At 34.8% G+C, this 21,006-nt stretch overlaps 4 protein-coding genes and 1 long non-coding RNA gene across 5 annotated transcripts; 2 read left to right on the forward strand and 3 right to left on the reverse strand.

Annotated features, from left to right (window-relative positions):
• Window positions 1-2,166: 2,166 nt before the first annotated feature.
• On the reverse strand, window positions 2,167-3,141 carry LOC109584666 (uncharacterized). Its single transcript, XR_002186122.1, has 2 exons — window positions 2,670-3,141; window positions 2,167-2,627 (listed from the first exon to the last, which is right to left on the reverse strand). It is a non-coding gene; the product is annotated as an uncharacterized LOC109584666 (long non-coding RNA).
• Window positions 3,142-3,726: 585 nt separating this feature from the next.
• Window positions 3,727-7,350, reverse strand: LOC105313911 (G-protein coupled receptor 98-like). Its single transcript, XM_020000480.1, has 15 exons — window positions 7,255-7,350; window positions 6,702-6,866; window positions 6,496-6,654; window positions 6,243-6,440; window positions 6,034-6,183; window positions 5,776-5,979; window positions 5,564-5,725; window positions 5,310-5,510; window positions 5,098-5,259; window positions 4,782-4,979; window positions 4,511-4,657; window positions 4,266-4,460; window positions 4,105-4,201; window positions 3,941-4,057; window positions 3,727-3,876 (listed from the first exon to the last, which is right to left on the reverse strand). Exons 2-15 carry the CDS (start codon window positions 6,751-6,753, stop codon window positions 3,846-3,848), a joined length of 2,073 nt encoding a protein of 690 aa, XP_019856039.1. The 5' UTR covers window positions 6,754-6,866; window positions 7,255-7,350; the 3' UTR covers window positions 3,727-3,845.
• A 10-nt stretch (window positions 7,351-7,360) lies between these two features.
• LOC100639702 (peptidase M20 domain-containing protein 2-like) lies at window positions 7,361-8,695 on the forward strand. Its single transcript, XM_020000481.1, has one exon. It carries the CDS (start codon window positions 7,446-7,448, stop codon window positions 8,619-8,621), a length of 1,176 nt encoding a protein of 391 aa, XP_019856040.1. The 5' UTR covers window positions 7,361-7,445; the 3' UTR covers window positions 8,622-8,695.
• Window positions 8,696-8,756: 61 nt separating this feature from the next.
• LOC100639829 (proteasome subunit beta type-5-like) lies at window positions 8,757-12,096 on the forward strand. The gene is made up of 6 exons (XM_003388916.3): window positions 8,757-8,927; window positions 8,990-9,134; window positions 9,980-10,191; window positions 10,522-10,551; window positions 10,614-10,818; window positions 11,884-12,096. The coding sequence occupies exons 1-6, from the start codon at window positions 8,793-8,795 to the stop codon at window positions 11,997-11,999; spliced, it is 843 nt and encodes a 280-aa protein (XP_003388964.1). The 5' UTR covers window positions 8,757-8,792; the 3' UTR covers window positions 12,000-12,096.
• A 6,091-nt stretch (window positions 12,097-18,187) lies between these two features.
• Window positions 18,188-20,352, reverse strand: LOC100639956 (craniofacial development protein 1-like). The gene is made up of 8 exons (XM_020000478.1): window positions 20,189-20,352; window positions 20,102-20,144; window positions 19,434-19,650; window positions 19,323-19,390; window positions 19,150-19,227; window positions 19,026-19,104; window positions 18,868-18,947; window positions 18,188-18,423 (listed from the first exon to the last, which is right to left on the reverse strand). Exons 1-8 carry the CDS (start codon window positions 20,244-20,246, stop codon window positions 18,327-18,329), a joined length of 720 nt encoding a protein of 239 aa, XP_019856037.1. The 5' UTR covers window positions 20,247-20,352; the 3' UTR covers window positions 18,188-18,326.
• Between the last annotated feature and the right edge of the window lie 654 nt (window positions 20,353-21,006).

The following is a 21,006-nucleotide window of genomic DNA, read 5'->3' on the forward strand; positions in this document are numbered from 1 at the left end:
CTATTGAAAGAGGGGTGTTACTACAACACTACAACTTGTGTCAAATTTAAAGGATAGCCATGACACCCTTACAGGTGTTGCAATAACACTGTATTTAAGACAGTGTATCAGAGTTAATTTAACTGCAAAAGAAATGGTTAATAATAACCAAAACTTAAGGTACCCTAGTTGCATTTTTATTAACGCGAAATTTGGGGTAGATTTAACTATTTTGTTTTTACAATAAATGTTTAAACTTACATTTCGGTGGAGAAGTGCACTACAAATAAGCAGAAAAGGTGCGCGAGTCAAGATAGCTGATTTGTTTAACATTTTAATAAAAAAAGCAGTAGGTGTGGTAACATTTTGCTTAGCAACTATTACTTCTTGACCATTCACAGTTGCAAGGCATCTTCTCCACTGACTTCTGCCTCTTTAATATTCTGCCTTCTAGGTCCTGCTGAACATGATAGAACTCGCTCTTGCTTTACCAAGTCCGTGTAGTTAAAAAAGCAGTCAGTAGTATTACAATTTTTGTCTTTATTTCTTACTTTTGATTGGACTAAACTCCAAAACTCAATAGCAGTAACACCAATTAAAATGCACTGATTACATTTTGTCATTTTTTTTACTTTTTGTAGTTCTTGAGCTATATCTAACAAATCTGTTTGATTCATTTGAGTCATATGAGAACAAGCAATTTCTGTAATTTAAATGGCTCAATAAGTCAGTATTACGGAAAAAAATTCTGGCAATGCACATTAATTATTTAAATTTGAGTGGCAGTGCTTATACATACGTGAGATACATGCATATTTAGCAACTTGTTTCTTCTCATCTTTGCCATAATTTTCTCTCTATACTTTTTTCTCTTCATTTCTGCCAAAGTCTCCTCTTTCTTTCGTTGACACTCTTGTCTTTTTCATTTCTTCTCCGCCAACATCTTAAAAATTTTTCAGTTCCTCATTATTTTGAACCATTTTATAATTTTCAGTACTTGTGAGAACTTTTTCACAATATCTTGAATAATTAGGGTGCTTTGTTATCTCAGGCTGTGGTGGTCTTTAAATCTATTTTAAAGTAGAAACTTGAGAAACTCCCTCACTAATAAGATTACTTAAAGTGGTAAGGAAGCAGATGAAGTACATGTAGATGAAGCATGAGGTAAAGACGAAGGCAAGTCAAAAGATAGAGGCAAGTCTCGTTTTTGTGTTACTATTACCAATTTTCAAAGCTACAAATTATACTATACATCAGTTAATATGTCATGTCCTTCCATAAAACGTTTTCTAAAGCAAGTGCTTGTTACTCAGAAATATTAGATAACATTTAATTAGAAGATGAGCAAGACCAAAAAGAACTGCATTTTCCTGGATCTACTTGACTATGCAATGGTATAAAAGCAAGTCCTGTCTTTTGCCAGGAGCTTTTGGCTAGAATGACTTTTTGGGAGTTGTGGTGCAATATCAACAGTATGCCGATAAACTGGTTATACACCAGTAACTTTAAAAGCTGATATCAAATAATGAGTAGTCATTGCATAATAGAAAGCTAGACTCAGAATTTGCAAAAAGGAATACTGAGTTACAACTTTTTATGGATTTCTACTGATGTAATCTTAGATTTCTTGATTCATTTGTCTTTAGAGGGCCAAAGGTACTTTTGTCAAACAGTAGTAAAGTATGAGTAGTGTTGTGCGGCATGCAATATATAACGACTTTCTCATGAAAAGCTTTGGTAATGAAGCTAGGATTGTGATGTGTCAAATGCTCATGTATTAAAAGCAGAGGTCTTGCTCCAGCGACATGAACTACAAAGTGATGTCACTAACAGATATCACTAGTCATCCAACCAATGTCATTAAGCTCATATATTGTAGAGGGAAGTTTCTTCATGAGTTTATTCAAGCCACCAGGCATTAAGTCATATGGAGTAGTGTAATGGGCATGTCTGTGTATACAAAATGGGACCAGATACTTCATCAGTACATTGCAGATTACCAGTGCCAACTGAAACTGGCCATTTTACTGGATATAGTGTCATGTAACTTGGGTGTGGCATGATGTGATTAGTTCTGTCACGTGTTTTATAATGGCAACTGCTATAGTAGGGCCACACTGACTTTGTTCAGCTAATTATGACTTTGTTCAGCTAATTATAAATGCACGAGTAGCTGTGATATGAAAGTGGCTGTTAATTGTCACATAAGTGTTTGTTTATAATAGCTTACCCACAATGAATATAATTATGAGACAAATTTTATTATAAACTTTTATTATTTTAAAATTACAGTAAATAAGAGTAATAATTATTAGTCAGGTGAATTCATAATTGTCATTAGCAACCACAGCATCATTTGGAGAGGCAGAGATTGAAGTGACACCTTCGCTAGAGGCTTCAATACTATTGGACTCATCACTGGACTCACTACTAATATTAGCAAGAAATTCAGGTGTGCAAAATGGTTCCTTTAAACAATGTCAGCCATTCTTCTGCAGCAAAAGTCTTGCATTTCATCTCTGAATGTTGATTAAGTCAGCCCATCGCTCCTGTGATCCATTGTTGTTTTTCCTCATGTTTACGTGTAATAATACAGTTCCACAGTATAAAACTATTGTTCTTTTCATGGTACATATACAAATCCTAGGCTTAAACAAAGTAAACTAAAAGATATGGCTCATTATAGCTACCTGATATTTTATATTGTTCTTCTCTTAATTTTCACAAGTGTATATGGCTAAAAATAGTTAAGAAGGTTAGCCTCACTCATCTTTTCGTGTCCTTTTAGTTATATCTCGTCTCATGCCTTCCTTCCTGCTAAAACATCTCATTCTTGATGGACCATGTGGTGCACAAGTGGTCGCCATTTTATTATTATTATTATTAAATAACTTTCCAGCACTGACAGAATAAATAGAACAAGATAAAAAGCAGGTAATTCAAGTTGGTGAAGTTTAGTACTGGTGGTCAACCTGGGACATGCCCAGGCTGCCAGCATAAAAAATGAAAGTAGTTACAATAAAATAATAGAATTTAAATTAGTTACTAAAATTAGGGGTAGGAGGAGAGACGAAACATCGGGAGCAGGGGCAATGGAGATGAAAAGAGCACGGATTTGTTGGGTCAAAATTCTGATTAAAATACGACCAGTAAAATTTTTTAATAGATTTGGTATACGCCCACGCCATTACCACACGTGGGCGGTAGTAATGGCGTCGAGTGCTCTCTAAGTGCCCAAGTGCTTTGATTTCTCTTCTCCTTTTCTACACCTGCGCTCTAGTTGTATCATATATTAAAACACCCGCTTTCTCATGAAAAGTATCATGGAAAAAAGCCGCTATCTGTACTTTATTAAATAAGAAAGTTATTTCAATTCAAAGTTGACAAAGTCAGTGTGGCTCTACTATAGCAATGTAGTCTAAATCAACTTAAACTACAAAATGTAAACAATTAAGTAATGCTCACCTCCTACTCCTCTTCTAGTAAGCAGTGGGCACTGCATGGGCACTGGGTAATGAATGTAGGCTGGGGAATGGTCTGGCTTGTGAGACTACTCTTTTATTAATATTATACGTCAATAAATTTTACTGCTTGTACTTCAAACTATTCTTTCAGTTCAAAGTGATCAGTCTGTATTATACTGTTAGCACAGTAACCTCTCAGTGTTAGTGTTAATGTTTATATGTTGTCTCATATGCTAGTAAAACTAATGCTATGACCTATGCAGCAGAAATATTTCATTGTATCTGTACAGGAACAGCAAACAAAGGTACTTATCCTTAAAAAGCAAGAGGTTGAATTAAGTAACTATTAACTAATAATGTTCAATCATCAACTAACAATAATTAATTACATCAATGACTTTATTAATGAAGAACATCTTCATACACACCAGTCCTATTAATTAGAAATAATATTATTATTATTATTATTATTATTATTATATTATAATTATACTTACTCATTAGTTATTTTATGCAGTTGATAGCTCACATTCTTATCATACATCATATTACTGGCCTCAGTAGTAGCAACTGGTGGCTTGTCAGCAGTCATTGAATTATTAAGTTTCCTCCTACTAATAAAAACTACTGATACACAATATAAGCATTATGTTATACTTACAAATACAAAATGACAGCAATTAATATAATCGTCAATATGATAATAAAGGATATATTCAGACCAGATATCACTAGTGCCACATCAATAGAGCTTGTACCTTGAAATAAATTAAGAGATAAATAATTTCAATGTTAAAAATTATTCTCAGTTATAATACTCACTGTCATTATCAGTGATAGTCACAACTGCTGTATTGTGATTAGAAGTAACACGATATCTTGATACTATGCCCATTCTAACATCAAAGGATTCTGTCGATTCTGGTACAGTATCATCTACTAATGATATTGAATATGAAGCTGATGATTGTCCACTTGGTATTGTTATTGTATCAGAAAATGATTTATAATCAGTGACTACAAAATAACACAATTTAAAGATTAATAACACTTAGTTAAGAGCAAACTATTTCTAGCTCCACCACTAGTTGGTTCATCAGTTAATCTAATGACAGTATCAGTAAGAACAGGAGATGATGATGTTACAGTAACAGTGACACTTCCATTGTTTTCAGAAACTATATACTCAGGAGAAGTGAATGTCAACAATATAACTAAAATAATAATAACAATTATGACCATAACAGTTAAAGAATGCAACACAATGATTCCATGAGAAGAAACACAAACAAATAGCCATGCACACAAATTTCACAATAATTAAAATATATATCTTACAGCTAGTATCATAAATGGTGATGGTAGCAACTGATCCAGTCACTCTTAATGGTGCTCCACTTACATAGGACATGTTAACATTGAAGTATTCTGTAAGCTCAGATGCTGGAGATGCTAGTATTGTCACATTATAAGAGAAACCAGTAGACCCAACAGGTAGAGGTATCTCCTCATTTAAGCCAATGTAGTCAATGTTCCCTAGGAGGAATGGAAAGAGAATACGAGATGAAGATTATACAGGAGAGAGAGAGAGGATTAAATAAAGAGCAATATTTCAATTACTATTAATTCATTGTAACTATTAAAATATCCTTACTAGTAGCAGGATTGGTAGTACCAGGTGTAGGTACATCAGTTAGTCTAATGATAGTGTCTCCTAATAGAGGCTGTGATGTCACACCTCTTAGAGTAAGAGTAACATTAGTGGTCTCTTGAGAATAAATATAACTGTAACTGGAGGAGAATCCGATGGTACGGACTAAAAATAAAATTAATTATTTTTTTAAATGTGCAAGAATGGAAAGTTACCATTAGCATCATAAATAGTAATGGTAGCATTGGATCCAGTAAATGTCAATGGCCATCCACTAACAAACTCTAAAGTGGCACTGAATACTTCTCTATATGATTCAGCCTCAAGATTAAGAATGATAAGAATAGTATAATCATGTCTTGTAGCACCAGCAGGTAAAGTGATTATATCATTGAATGACATGTAATCAAGATCAGCTATTATCATGTAATAACAATAGAAAATAAATAAATTACATTCAAATACTCACGTGTAGCATGATCATTAGTTGCTTCAGTAGTTGGTATATCAAATATTCTAACAATGGATGATCCAAGAAGAGGTTGTGATGTCACAAATGAGATATTAAGAGTTACATTAGTATCTCCCTCATATGCTCTGTAAGTAACTGGATAAAACTGTACAGTAGGCACTAAAAATTAAAATAAAAACATAATCCAAGAGAGTCTGGGGAGAGCTAACCATCAACATTATTAATATTAAGAGTAGCATTGGGTCCAGTAAATGTCAATGGCCATCCACTGACAAACTCTAACGTTGCACTGAATTGCTCAGTAAATTCAGCTCTGTAATCATCATACATATGTCTAGAATAATCATAATATCTTGTGGAGCTGCTAACACGTAGAGTGATCGTCCTATTAAATGACCCATAATCATCTCCAGCTATAATGAATCAATGGAAACACAAATGACATTATAAACAGTTTAAATACTCACGAGTAGCATGATTAGTTGCTCCAGCAGTTGGTATATCATACAGTCTAACAATAGATGATCCAAGAAGAGGTTGGGATGTCACAAATGAGATTATAAAAGAATTTCCCTCAGTTACATTGTAAGTAACAGGATCAAACATCACAGTAGGAACTAGAAAATAAATAAAAACCAATAAACATTATTACATTAAGAAAGGGTGAGAACTATACCATCAGTATCATTAATAGTTATTACAGCATTAGATCCATTAACTGTCAGTTGGTTTCCACTGACAAACTCTACAGATACACTGAATACTTCAGATAATTCAGCCTCTGGATTAGAGAAGATGGTGACAGTATAATTATAACTTGTAGAACCAGCAGGTATAGTGACTGTATCATTAAATGACATGTAATCAACTCCAGCTATAATAGACAATATCGAAACAAGAATGAACTTCACATTTACATTTTAATTTACCAGTAGCTTGATTGGTTGCTCCATCATTAGTTACGTTGGATATTCTAACAGTGGAGTCTGCACTAAGAGGCTCAGATGTCACTAATGAGATGATAACAGTTATATTGGTATCTTCTTCAGTCACATTGTAAGTATTAGGATCAAACCAAACAGTAGCAGCTATTAAAAAGGAATCATATCAATCCATTACTAGTAGATACACTTACCATCAATACAACAGATACTCAGTAATACTATAATCATTATATGATACAACATTTTCTCCACTTTATCTTGTTTTTCTCCTTCTCTCTCAGTGTTGCTATTAATCCTGTTATCATTGATATTTTACACTCAACCTTTATACTTGTACTCTTGCAGTGTTTACTTTACTACACATTAAAAAGGAAATGATTATATCAAATCAGGAGTACATGACCTAATTCATGAACTGATGACTTTAAAATGATATTAAATCAATGTACCAATAATTAGTCCATCATTAGCAAACACAATAGACATGACCTTTTGTTGTAAACAGCTTTATGTTGCATTTTAATAGCAAAAAATTATAATAATTATTTCAGTAGTTATTAAAAATACATAAAATGCATGTTAATGCAACTCTGGTCTCAGAATAGAATTTCCCACTGTAGCTAAGGTCTAAGGATGGATGAGGAGTGCCAGTGGTAAACATTGCCTTAAGTAATGATTGATAAACTAGCAATGTGGTCTAAATCAACTTAAACTACAAAATGTAAACAATTAAGTAATGCTCACCTCCTACTCTTCTAGTAAGCAGTGGGCACTGGGTAATGAAATTAGACCCAATAGGGTGCAGTATCTGATTGTTGCAGCAAAAAAGGTGTGGCTGAAGTGAGCCACACCCAATTATACTGTTAGTTCAAGATGGCCACCGTTTCTTAGAACAAAACTCGGAACAAAAGGAATAGTCTCTCTTATTTAACACGATGGAGTATAAGTCAATAGCATCAGAAGTGATCAAGAAGAACAAAGAAGAGCTGAAAGAACTGAGTCGTGAGATATGGAACAATCCTGAGCTGAACTTCAAAGAATACAAGTCCTCATCAGCCATCATGAACTACCTGGAGAAGAAAGGATTCACTGTAACGAGGGGCTACTGCGGACTGGAGACCGCCTTTAAAGCAGAGTATGGGGACAAGGAGAGAGGAGGTCCTAATGTATGTGTTATATGTGAATATGACGCACTACCTGGTATAGGACACGCCTGTGGTCATAATCTAATAGCTGAGGCTGGAGTGGGGGCGGGGCTAGGGGTACAGGGAGCTATAGACGCTGGACTGAAGGGACGTGTGACAGTAATGGGGACACCAGCAGAAGAGGGAGGGGGAGGGAAGGTGCTGATGATAGAGAGAGGTGGTTTCACTGGGGTTGATCTAGCCATGATGGTCCACCCCGCTCCCTATACCTCTATACATAATGAGTATTTGTGTATCACTAGACTACTCGTCACTTTTAAAGGTAAGGCGGCTCATGCAGCTGCCTTTCCTTGGGAAGGAGTGAATGCTCTTGATGGAGCAGTAGCTGCCTATACTGCTGTATCACTGACCAGACAACAGTTTAAACCAACCTGGAGGGTTCATGGTATATTCGCTGAGGGAGGAGTCAAACCAAATATAATCCCTGAAAGAGCTGTTCTCGATTACTACATAAGAGCACCTACCAGGAGCGAACTGGCCGTTGTCAAGGATAAAATGATAGCTTGTTTTAAAGGAGCAGCAGCTGGTACTGGCTGTGAGGTTAGTATAGAGAAGAAGGACCAAGACTATGAGAATGTACTGACCAATAAAGTCCTAGCTGATCTATTCACTGATAATATACTAGCATTAGGTGTTACTGATATACGACCATCAGGACCAGCTGGATCCACTGATATGGGTAACGTCACTCATGTGGTCCCTGGTATTCATCCAAAGTATGCTATAGGAGGAGGAGAAGTGAACCACTCCCCAGGGTTCACTGCTGTTGCTAATAGCGACTCGTCTCATGATACCACACTGATCATGAGTGAAGGAATGGCCCATACTTGTATTGATATACTCACTAATAGTGAACTGTTGGTAAGGGCTAAGGAGGAGTTTGAGAGAGACAAAGATCTTAAATAATAATATCAGTATTAGTACTGTTGGTATTGGTGATTTTGTATTTGCATTTTGCTATTTTTCTTGTATTATATTAATTGGCAGCAATGCATTTTATTAATGGGTGGGGCTAATTTAGTTGTAGGTGTGGTTAATTATTAATTTTTTGACCAGTGACCACTTGCTGTAAGTAAAATGGCGTCTGTTCTTGCTGATAAATATTGCAGTAAATCCTTGAGAGGGATACTAATGGACGGGGAGTGCGGACCAGGACACGAATATAATTACCAACCTTTGAATAACAGCTTCACTGTACCACCTGGGATTGATGTGAGAACATTAATTAGTAATAATTATTATTACGTTAATTAATAATGTTCCTCCTACTCCAGCCTCATCATTTCGTGAGTCCCTTTATGTCTGATTCCAGTGATTGTAAGATCAAGTTCAATCATGGCACCACAACACTAGCTTTTAAGTTTCAACACGGAGTCATAGTAGCAGTTGATTCAAGGGCTACTGCTGGATCTTATATTGGTATGATAATTATGAGTCGAATTAATAATAATAATAATACATAGATACATGCATATACATGTTCTTATGTTGTGTAGAAAGTTTGAGCTGATTCCGATCAAAATTGGCTTTTTTACGAATTTTTAAAGTTGCTCCAAAATCGGATAAAAGTCCCTGTACTATAGTACAGGGTCACAGGCCAAATTTTGCCAAAAATGAAAAGTAGAGAATTCTCCATTTTAATTACATTTCCTGATACATATACATGTACTTATGTTGTGTAGAAAGTTTGAGCTGATTCCGATCAAGTTTGGATTTTTTACGAATTTTTAAAGTTGCTCCAAAATCGGACAAAAGTCCCTGTACTATAGTATAGGGTCACAGGCCAAATTTTGCCAAAAATGAAAAGTAGAGAATTCTCCATTTTAATTACATTTCCTGATACATATACATGTACTTATGTTGTGTAGAAAGTTTGAGCTGATTCCGATCACATTTGGATTTTTTATGAATTTTTAAAGTTGCTCCAAAATCGGACAAAAGTCCCTGTACTATAGTACAGTGTAGGAGGGAACTGAGCCCTTAAATAAACATTTTTTACAAAATAGATACAACACAAGGATAAATAGTAGGTTAATAAATGAGATAATAATAACGGAAATAAGTGAGAGAAAAATAATAAGATAAAATGAATAGGTTAGGTTAGGGTAAGACGAGCTTCTGAGATAGCTCTGCAGAAATCGTTTGTACTACAGTACAGGGTCACGGGCCAAATTTTGCCAAAAATAAAAAAGAGAGAATACTCCATTTCTATTACATTTCCAGATACATATTATACTTTATTAATTATATTTCATTCCCTGTAGCATCCCAGACTGTGAAGAAGGTGATAGAGATCAATCCTTACCTCCTGGGGACAATGGCTGGAGGAGCTGCTGACTGTGCCTACTGGGAGAGACAGTTATCATTTGAGTGTCGTATCTATGAGTTACGGAACAAGGAGAGGATATCAGTAGCAGCTGCTTCTAAACTATTAGCTAATATGGTATCTTATTATAAAGGATATGGACTATCAATGGTAATGGATTATTATTATTATTATTAATTGATTGTGGGCGTGTACTAATACGATTGATATTAATTATTATTACCATATTTGGGCAGTGACAATAACTCACTATTGTATGTATGGTGGGTTTCTGGTTACGTCAAACTGTCATTTTTTGGGTGGAATGAAAAGATTAAAAGTTTGTCCATAAACTTTGAAATTTTCTAGTGTTTAAAATTTTGTATTTTCAAGAAAAAGTGCTCAAAAATTTAAATTTTTAACACACTATGACAATTACTCCATATATGGTAATTGATCCACCCACTCATTTAATTAAAGTATTTCTCCAATTCCTTACAGGGCACTATGATATGTGGCTGGGATAAAAAGGTAATAATTAATAATTAATAATAATAATACTAGCCCCTCCCCCTGCCCCTCCCACCCAATAGGGTCCTGGTATATATTACGTTGATACTGATGGTAACAGGTTCACTAATAATATATTCAGTGTTGGGTCTGGATCCACTTATGCTTATGGTGTCATTGATTCAACTTATAAATGGAGCATGAGTATAGAGGAGGCGAGGGAGCTAGGGAAGAGAGCTATCTATCATGCTACATACAGGGACTCTTACTCTGGGGGTGTGGTCAACTGTAAGTTAATTAACTGCTCACTTTTAATATTGACTGTAGCTAATGATAATAATGTTAGTGAATGAGGCTTTAAAATGTTAAATTAAAACAGGGATATAATAGACTAACGTAACCAAGATTGTCTACGGGATCACGTGAGCGCATCATTTGTGTATAAAAACTTTTTGCAACCTCTGTTATCATTTTCAAGATGGCCGACTCTTTTGGCAAGTCACTAATGTTGCTATTTTTCTCAACAAGGCTTGTATCTGCCTCCAAACGTTATACTACCATTACTAAGTGATTAGGAAGCTGCTACTTTCATTTTGGGTGATATTTAACGATGCTGTCACAATGAATTGCTAAATGTGGCCCATTTTTCATTTGTGTACCTCTGCTGGCAAGATAGCTTGGAGTATATGGATTCAATCGTATTGTGATTTACCATCTTTTATGTTCATATGAGAATAGGACCAAAAGAACTTATTTAGACCTTTCCACTTCATGATACAGCCGGAAAAGTACTTTTTGAAGGCCAGTTTTGTGTACCTGTGGCAGATTCAGATATGACTCTTTTCTCGTATTATTTTGTAATGTAATAGTTCAATGATCGTTGTATGAGAATGTACTGGTTACTTTGTTATTCTAGTCTTTGTTTTATTTTTACACAATTTTTACACAGAATGGGTTTTTAGCAGAATGGGTTTAGACCAAAATTAGTTTAAATTTATAACAGGTCCATAAATTGATTTCCGGTCCATAACCAATTCCGGTTAGTCTATTATATCCTTGATTAAAGTGACACAAATTAATAGTGTCATTAACTAATATTATTTCAAACTCCCCATAACTAGAAACCTTTAAGCGTTAGAATTTGTGGTGAAAAGGAATTTTTAGCAAAATTGTGACCATGTGCAACTGTTACAGCCTTATCAAATTGAAGACTACAATTTCGGCAAATGCAGTTTTAATTCACCAAAGTTACCCACAAATTTTGTACTGATACTGTAGTGTATACTGTGTGTACTGAACCAGTTGTATTGTGTAGTATCAGTTATTCTATTGATTTCTTTGTGTCTGGTGTAGTGTATCATGTACAAGAAGATGGTTGGACTAAAGTATCTCAAACTGATGTGAAGAGTCTACACTATCAATATGAAGAAGAGAAGAATAAAGAAATAATTAACAATGAAGAACTATAAACTAACTAACAATGTATAGAGGAATTAATTAATGTGTTTCTAACGTTACTATTGGTAGTGGTTTGTGTGGTTGTTCTTTTCTGTGTCTATCAATCAATGTCTTCTTTTGATCTTTAAGAGTATCCTCCAGGAGAGGAGGAGGAGTTGAATATCCAGTATGTATATTAATCCCAATATATTCAAGTGATGGATGGATAAAGATAGTTTCATATAAATGTTGTACTAGTTCTATCCAGTTAGGTTGAGATGACTCTTGATTAATATCCCAACACTCTATCCTCAGTAGTCTGATGGTTGTATGTGACTGTAACATGTTAGTAACAGCAGGTAGTACCTGTTCATAAAACAATGGCATCATTATTTGTTCCTTCTCTTCCCTACTACAGTTACTGTATGACTGATCTAGTCTGAAGTTCACTTCAAGTTCTGTGAGATTGTTCTTTTGAGAGATGACATTAATAAAAGTTCTTATCTCTTCATTCAGTGGAATGGATACACTTAACTGCTGTAGACTGGTGTTGTGTCTGAGACCAGTTGTTAGGAAGGACAGGAATGAACTGGAAAGGCTGCTATACCAGTTATTAATCTCAAGGTATTTCAGTGTTTGATTTTTTGTTAGCATGTCTTGTAGACTAGTACCCATACTGCTGGTGGTATGTACTATCTCCTCCTTTATCTCCACCACACTCAGAGCTTTAAGTGTAGTATTGGTTTGTAGAATAGTAAATAGTTCAATAGCACTCTCAGCTGTGTCTAGTGGTAAAGTAAGTGTATGTAGACTGGGATGAGAGAGAAATAGAAGATGTGGTGGGTATGGATCAGGTAGTATCAGACAGTGTAATCCTTTGATATGTGGAAGGAGTGATGATGTGATCAGTTTACTACTCAACCATCCTATCTCTAGAGCAGTCAGTGGTGTGTTCACCTCTACTATATTCAGTGATGATGGTGGGAGTTTATCAGGTATCTTCAGTGAAAGAGCTTGTAATGTGTTGTTGTCCTTTAGTAACTGCTCTATTACTCCATCAGGTAGAGGAGGAGGAGGAGCAAAAGGAGCATCTATTGTTAATGATGTTATTGTTTTATTTCTTGTTACTCCTCTAATGACACTGATAATGGTACTTGTTATTTCATCACTTCCATCATACTCAATCTTCATTTCTTGTAGTGTTGAATTCATTTCTATACATTTCTCAAGTTCAGTGGACTTGTCTGTGTAGTATGTATTGTCAACTGTTGTTATAGTAGGACTGATCATTATTAAGTGCAGTATCTTCAATTGAGGAAGATCAAGGAACTGTAACAATACAAGACAGGGAACATATTGACCATCATATCCTAAATCACAGTAGCACTCCTGAATATTGTATACAAGTGATGATTGTAATAATTTGTGTATTAATGCATCAAAGGTTCTAATCAACCTTACCTCCAGTCCCTTACACTGGGTCTGTAGTAATATGGTGTGTTCATGTGATATGTAATTATGTACATCCTCCAGGTGCAATGTTGTGTTGGAATTGTTTATACAATAACTGAGACACAGCAAGTCAAACAATGATAATGATACTCTTCTATTCAGACACAGTGAGTGGTTTGCTAATACTTGACATAATGTTGTGTTCTGTGATTCATACAGGAGTTGAAGAAGAAGAATCGGAACATTGTCAATATAATGAGATCTGATATGGTTATCTACATGTATGAGGGGGCCTATTCTAATTTCAGGATTCTGATAGAAGTAGGAGAGATGACAAGTCTCAAATCCAAACAATCGTTTCCTCTTACACTGTAAGTCAAATTTTTGTATATTAAAATACTGTTGATAGCTCTCATGTTCAAGGTGAGTTAGACCTGCCACAAACCTCAGACACATTCGAAAGTGATCATCATCAAAGTGATCCTTAAACACTTCCTCTCTCTTCTTCTCATGCTTAGCTATCCACCATGCAGCTAGAAATTCCTGTATACTCAAGTGAAGGAACTGATACTTCTCCTCGTCATATTCTGTGAATCTTGTCATCAATCCAAGATAGTCTTCCTTGACTGCCTCACTCAGTGACTGTAGTTGATGTGAAGAGAATGTCATTCTTGTATTAGCCAGGTTAGTATAAGCTAATCGACACATCTCTTGTAAAGGTTTAGCTAATTGTGATGGTAATGAAGAAAGACTACCTAAAGTACATGTATGTGGGTTAATGTCATGTCTTTTAACATGTCTTCTGATAGTTTGTAGGATAAAGTTCTCATACAGCTGAGTGAGTGTTGTTGGTAAGTTTCCTCCTTCCTTACAATAAACTAAGATGACCATGGAACAGACTAGTGGTACATAACACAATGATTGGACATCATTTCGTACTTTAAGATCATTAATGAGTTTCACTGCTAGTTGTGAGTCCTTACTGCTTTGAGTAGTTGTGAAATGAAATTTGTATTTTGCTATTGATTTTATTATTATGTCTTGTTCAGTGTTTTCATCAATGAGTTCTTGTGCTAGTTTTGTATCTTTTTGAAGTGTTTGTATAATTACTGTTGATATTTCTTCCTTAGAAAACCCAATGACCTGAACATGTCTACTGAGAGTATCCATTTTCAAAAGTGAAGAGGAGGCATAGCTACGAGAGGTAACAATTACTGAACATTGGTCTAACTTCTCTTTACAAATGATACTAGCAGCTAATGACGACTGTCTGAGTTGTTCACTTAGTTCATCCCAACCATCAAAGATAATGAGTAATCCTTCTCCATTCCTCTTCTCAAACCATTCAGCTACCATGGGAACTTCATAACGTTGTCGCACAAACAGGTCAGCTAGTGTAGTAGCTGTAGCTATCTTGCTATTCCTTAAAGGACAGTAAAGTACCAAGTCATACTGTTGGTGTACAAGTGGTCCATTAGACCACATATTTAACAGTTTACGACAGAGTGTGGTCTTGCCAATACCAGGAGGACCGTCTATTACTACTCTGAGAGACAGAGAACTATCTGTGGGTTGGAGGACATCTTCAACACTTATCTCTTTGTTTTCAGTTAGTTTAACTGTTTCATCAACTTGTCCTCTTAGCAGATGCCAAGCTGATTCTGCTTGTGTGGTGGAGTCTTGTTTTTCTACTAGTGCTAGTCTTCCAAAGAAATCTTTTCCAATTCTTGGTGGCCAGTCTGTAGCAACAATAGGTTGGTGTTTGTAGTGCTGTCTCATATTGTCAGCATATCCTTGAACATGATCAGGTATTGAACTAATGGATGTGACATTATCAGGTATAGACTGACCTAATGTATTGAGATATAATGACTATATTGATCACTGATAATGTACACACACACACACTCACCTAACTGGTGTAATATAGAGGTAGCAATATCTGTTAGTGTACGATGTTGTTGGTTTATTAATACATGACATATATCAATAAGATACTGCTCTGGATTAAGAGAGGATTCCAACTGTTGCTCAATGACATTCATAAGTTTACTAGATTTTTCATAATTAGTTATTCCTAATACATGCGCCTCCTCTTTAGTTTGTTGTGGTATCAGTTCTTTAGCATACAGTGCATCAGTTACATTGTATAGATTCACACTAATAGCATGAACTAATTTATCAGAATGAGTCCTTAATATATCCTTTGGATTACCTGCAGTAGTGTATCAGTTAATGAGTGTTGTATTAAGTGTATGTTTACCTGTTATAGGACCAGGATTAGCATCACTGGTACTGACTTCCATATCATCATTAGTACTTCTTCCAGCTGTGGGATCTGTCACTTTGTCTTCAATAGTTCTAGCTAGTTCATTCTCTTTACATTGTTTCAAAGCATTAATGACATCTCTCCATGATGTTGTAGGATTAACTTGTAACCATCTCTTATGTAATGCCTCCATCCTGAGGTAAGAGCTTCCTTTTGTTTTAATTATATCAACATCAAGTTGTGTTATCCCACCAGGAAGACAAAGAGCAAATGGTTCCCAATCAACAAGTGGTTCGAGATATCTTGCAAAGTAAGGACAAGATGGTTGATCATCAATCATAGGACCAGGATTGAGTTCAACATCTCCTGATAAGAGGAGGAGGAGAAGTAAAACCAAATAGTAGATCAGGTCAGAGCTACTCCCAATAGTAGCTATAAACAAGACTAATGACTGGAGGCAGTGGATCATAACAGTAACAGTAATTATACCTATTGTAAATACACTGTATGATAATATTATATACTGTTAGTTTGTTTACCAGTTGGAGGAATAAAAATGAGCTTCATATATCTTAATAAAGATAAAAGAAGAGAAACAATAAGAGACAGAGCTGCTGGCAGTTTAGATGTCTTCTCTCCTGATGTAGTACTGCCTGACTTGCTGTCTACTGCAGCTTTGAATGAGTGAGAGTGGGGGCCATTAGCTGGTCTACTGGAGGCAGCTTGACAGTAGTTCCACAGTCCAATACTTGCTCTCCATTGAGAGACATCAATCATCTTGTAATTATTATTATTATTATTATAAATGACGTTAGAGACCAGTAGTTCCTTTATCCAGTGACTAATGGTAAAGAGTACAATAGAAGTGAGTGTATGTGTACCTGAACTATCATTGAATTATAATTTTTAATAAATCATTATCATTGTCACATGTAATAACTGTTCATAGTGTTACTCCGCTACTGTTATTATTGTAATTCTAGATATTAATACTAAATTTGGTCATTTCATGGAAACTACTTGATATGCACAGAATTAAGTATATATACATTTGTGCTGTGCTCTGGCCGAAATGAACAAGAAATGAAGCATTATTTATAAAGTAATTTTAATAAAAACTAAAGTCTATTCACTTTCACCTGACCCCTGGCTTTTTTCAATTAATAAATAACTACGTCACATCTGCATTCTTTACGTATTTGTGGTTTTGGAATTGTTTTTGTTGCGCGGAAGAGATGCAGATAAGTAGCAGCTGAATTTATTCTGGCTGTTCTAGCTGCATAATTGCGGTCAAAGGTATGTCATTTAGTTTATACAGGGACATCCAAAAAAGGCTAAGGCCTTATCATTTTGACCCGATCTTTTTATCTAAAGGACGGGAAGGACCTAGCGATTCTAATGGTGCAAACAAAATTTCTAAATTCCATGTTTATCAAAAGTTATAACAAAAAATCAATAGGTCAGATAGACTTTATTTTGTTTCTATTTTTGTCTTTAGCAATTAATTGTCATGTTCAGTGATAGAAAGGTATACGTACAAGTTTAATTAGTAGAACTAAATAATCAATAAATTGATATGCAAGACTAATTTAAATATGCACTAACACACATGCAGCCTTGCCCTCCTTCACTCTTAGCTGCATGAGGATAGCAAACTACCTAACACTAATCCTGACACACATGCACTAATGCAAAACTGTACAGCTACAGGATTAAACATGTAATTAAGATACTACAACTTGTCCAGTAGTTCCTTTATCCAGTGACTAATGGTAAAGAGTACAATAGAAGTGAGTGTATGTGTACCTGAACTATCATTGAATTATATTCATGGATCATTAACACTATATGCTATGAGTAGTGTCTGTAGTATCAGTACATAGTGATTGGTACCACTCCTCTACTACAGTTAGTATCAGTTGTCACTACTGACCATATTTTGACTAAATTTGGTCATTTTACAGTAATTCACTAACCCAGGGCCATCCCCTTTCTCTGTTCATGGTAGTGAGGTACATGTATTTAGACTATAATATCATCCATGAAATATAATGATATAATAATTATTATTACAATAGTTTACAGTGCATGACAGAAGACAGTAAACCCATTGAAGTTAAACTATAGTTCATACACCTGGTATCTATGAGATCTAATTTACCTTCAGGCTATAGACTAATGATATACAATACAGTGAAGGGAATACTATCAGACAGTCACTGGAGAGAAGTCTCCTTCTACTCCTTTAGCTAATGCACTACACAGTACAAGGACCAGCTAGAGAACAGCATAAGTACCAGAGCCTGTAACAGCTATAACCACCAGAGGAATTTGTCAATTTGTACAGGCACCACTTCCTGTATATAGTCATGTGATACAAGAAAATGTATTTGGCGAGTTGTAATTATAGAGCAGTTCAGATGTACTACCAATGCAATATCAAGGATGGGTGTATCAGTCTATGTGTGTTAGTTACTGGAACACGCCAATCACACTGAATATGATTATAAAACCTTATTACTGAAGTGGGGCGATAAACCCAAGTATCAAATCATTCCATCAATAATATAATATTGTATTGTAGTGAATATTATTATTACATAAGAGGAGGTTAGTGTGTGTAGTATATTAATAGTATTTAGTTTAGTCTTTTAAATCTCTTCAATCTTTCATCTCTCTCTATTTCAAACTGTCTCACATCAGCTCTACTTAAGAAGGACTGACGATCAAGATACCTGAGAAAGAGGGAGAGAGACAGAGAGGGAGAGAGACAGAGAGAGAGAGACACACACACACACAGAGGGAGGGAGGGAGAGAAGACACAATTTATAGTCATAAACCCAGTTTACACCACACTTACACACTAGTTTACAAGTTAAAGCAAGTGGTTATAAACCAGCTTAAGTGGTTCCACTTGTATTAGTGTGTTTAAATCAGTTTATAATGATACAATACACCTGCTGCTCCTCCTTCAGTACTTAAACCAGTTTCATTATCTACACCACACACTTGAGCTACTTTAGATGAGTCAATGCAGTCCACACATAAACTGGTTTATAGTTACTTAATGTGAGGGTAATGTGAGTCTAGTCACTTAATGTGAGGTAATGTGAGTTTATAGTCACTTAATGTGAGGGTAGAGTATAAAGGAGGAGTATTGATCAGTAGGTAATACTGACCCGTCTTTAGTCTGGTAGGTTAGTTCATCCTCTAATCCTTCATCTTTCTTATAACTGTCCCAGTCTAATTTAGACTTCTCCTAATAATAATAATAATAATAAATTAATTATTAATTAATTATTAATTAATTATTAATTAATTATTAATTAATTATTACTAGTGTTGAGAGTTTTGGTTTTTTATTTAACGATGCCAATAACGCTTTAGCACCTCCTGACCTTCTGACTCCGCCCACACTATTAATTAATAACCAGTAATTAACTATTAATAACTATTATTACCTTGGTCTGTTACTCTTTTCTGTTGATTTTATAAACTGAACTGCTTCATTCGACTGTACAGGGACCTCCTTCTCAACACTAATAATAATAATAATAATAATAATAATAATAATAATAATAATAATAATAATGTCATTAATAATGATATTCCTGTTTCTTCTTGATCTACTAACATTACTTCTTCTCCTGCAAAATCAAACGATTTCTTTATTTTAATTGTTTCCATAGGAACAGACGAAACCTTTCAATTAAATAAATAAATTAATTAATATAATATTAATTACTTCAGTTTTTTCCTCAATTTGTTTATTTGTTTCTTTTCTATTTGTTGTTCTTGTACTTGTTGTTTCTTTTTTAAAGTTCATCCACACTTCATCTAATCTATTCTTCTTTGTATCTTCATCCTCTACTCCTCTCTCTGGCCCCTCCCCCTGCCCCACCCCCTCCTCCTCCTCCAGTAAATCATCAACCACTTCACTAAGGGCAGGACCTTTCCTCTTTCTATTAATTAATAATTTTATTCATGAAAAGGAAAGAAATCTCCATTTTTATTACATTCCCTGATGCATATACATGTTCTTATGTTGTGTAGAAATTTTGAGCTGATTCCAATCAAGTTTGGATTTTTTATGATTTTTTAAAGTTGCTCAAAAATTGAACAAAAGTCCCTGTACTATAGTACAGGGATTTTTGTCAAATTTTGTTAAAATTGGCAAGTAAAAAATTCCTCAATTTTATTACATTTTCTGATGCATATACATGTACTTATGTAGCGTAGAGAGATTAAGCTGATTCCAACCAAGTTTAGATTTTTTACAAATTTTTAAAGTTTCTCAAAAATCGGACAAAAGTCCTTGTACTATAGTACATGATCTTGGGCCATATGTTGTCAATTTTTATTACATTTAATCACTATTATTGCTATTATTATTATTATTAATATTACTATTACCTCATTAATTTAGCACTTTCTTCTTCATATTCTTTCAGTTCCTCTATATTAATTAATAATTACATTAAATAAATCAACTCCACTAACTTTCATTAGGACAATATTCATCATCAGAATCAGATTCTGGCTCCTTCTCATCCGCCATGTTATTATTAATAACTAGTGATTAGTTATTAATAAAGGTGGAGCTTAAGATTTGTAGGCGTGGCTTGTTTTAAAATGGCTTCCGAAAGCAATCATTTCAAAATTGAGCATAACTATTGCAAGGTAATGAATTATGTGTTTATTATTAACAGTAGCAATATACTTATGTATCAAGTTTTGTTAGTTTATTGCAATTGGTAGCCTATATTTTTTTATGAATCTGCTGCTTTAATCTTCACTACTTCCATGATTTTCCACATTATGTACTGTATATATTAGCTGGTAATTAAAGTTTATCAAATTTGGCATTTTGATATCTACTCGTTAACCTAAAACCAGTCATTGTGATCCATTCTGTACATGCTCAATGACACATGAACACAAATTCACCAAATTAAACCAACCAATGACCAGCTATAGACCTCTTGAGGTGAGAATGAACTACGTCACTAGAGTAAATACGGCAGTGGGTGTGGTGGAGAAGTAAATGAATTCCATGGACGGCAACTTTCTATGGTGAACCAATGAGCAAAAGCAGAAATCAAGCTATAGTAAAGAATTTACTGCACACTGCACCAAATCTGTTTTATGAGATGCTTGGTTGCATCCATTCTTTCTTCCAACCAACTTTTGTAGCTTGAAAGAGCTCCAGACCTCCTAGACAAATCATTTTAATAGTTTACTCCATTCCTTCTGCATTGAATCTTGCCGTCCAAAATGGCGGCCAATTATTATGTGTAGGTGGATACCGTATCTTAAAA

Source organism: Amphimedon queenslandica, unplaced genomic scaffold, assembly GCF_000090795.2.
Source record: "Amphimedon queenslandica unplaced genomic scaffold, v1.1 AMPQUscaffold_13182, whole genome shotgun sequence".
Lineage (NCBI taxonomy): Eukaryota > Metazoa > Porifera > Demospongiae > Haplosclerida > Niphatidae > Amphimedon > Amphimedon queenslandica.

Excerpts from the sequence above, each read along its gene's own strand:
- LOC105313911 (XM_020000480.1), bottom strand. The coding sequence starts at position 6,753 with ATGTTGTATCATATAATGATTATAGTATTACTGAGTATCTGTTGTATT. Across the intron at positions 5,511-5,563 it reads AACTAATGATCATGCTACAC|CTGATCTTGATTACATGTCA; the intron begins GTGAGTATTTGA and ends ACATGATAATAG. Across the intron at positions 4,658-4,781 it reads CACCATTTATGATACTAGCT|TTATATTGTTGACATTCACT; the intron begins GTAAGATATATA and ends TTATTATTTTAG.
- LOC100639829 (XM_003388916.3), top strand. The coding sequence starts at position 8,793 with ATGGCGTCTGTTCTTGCTGATAAATATTGCAGTAAATCCTTGAGAGGG. Across the intron at positions 9,135-9,979 it reads TACTGCTGGATCTTATATTG|CATCCCAGACTGTGAAGAAG; the intron begins GTATGATAATTA and ends CATTCCCTGTAG. Across the intron at positions 10,819-11,883 it reads CTCTGGGGGTGTGGTCAACT|TGTATCATGTACAAGAAGAT; the intron begins GTAAGTTAATTA and ends TGTCTGGTGTAG.
- LOC100639956 (XM_020000478.1), bottom strand. The coding sequence starts at position 20,246 with ATGGCGGATGAGAAGGAGCCAGAATCTGATTCTGATGATGAATATTGT. Across the intron at positions 19,228-19,322 it reads TTTGCAGGAGAAGAAGTAAT|TGTTGAGAAGGAGGTCCCTG; the intron begins GTTAGTAGATCA and ends TATTATTATTAG. Across the intron at positions 18,948-19,025 it reads AACCAAAACTCTCAACACTA|GAGAAGTCTAAATTAGACTG; the intron begins GTAATAATTAAT and ends TATTATTATTAG.
- LOC100639702 (XM_020000481.1), top strand. The coding sequence starts at position 7,446 with ATGGAGTATAAGTCAATAGCATCAGAAGTGATCAAGAAGAACAAAGAA.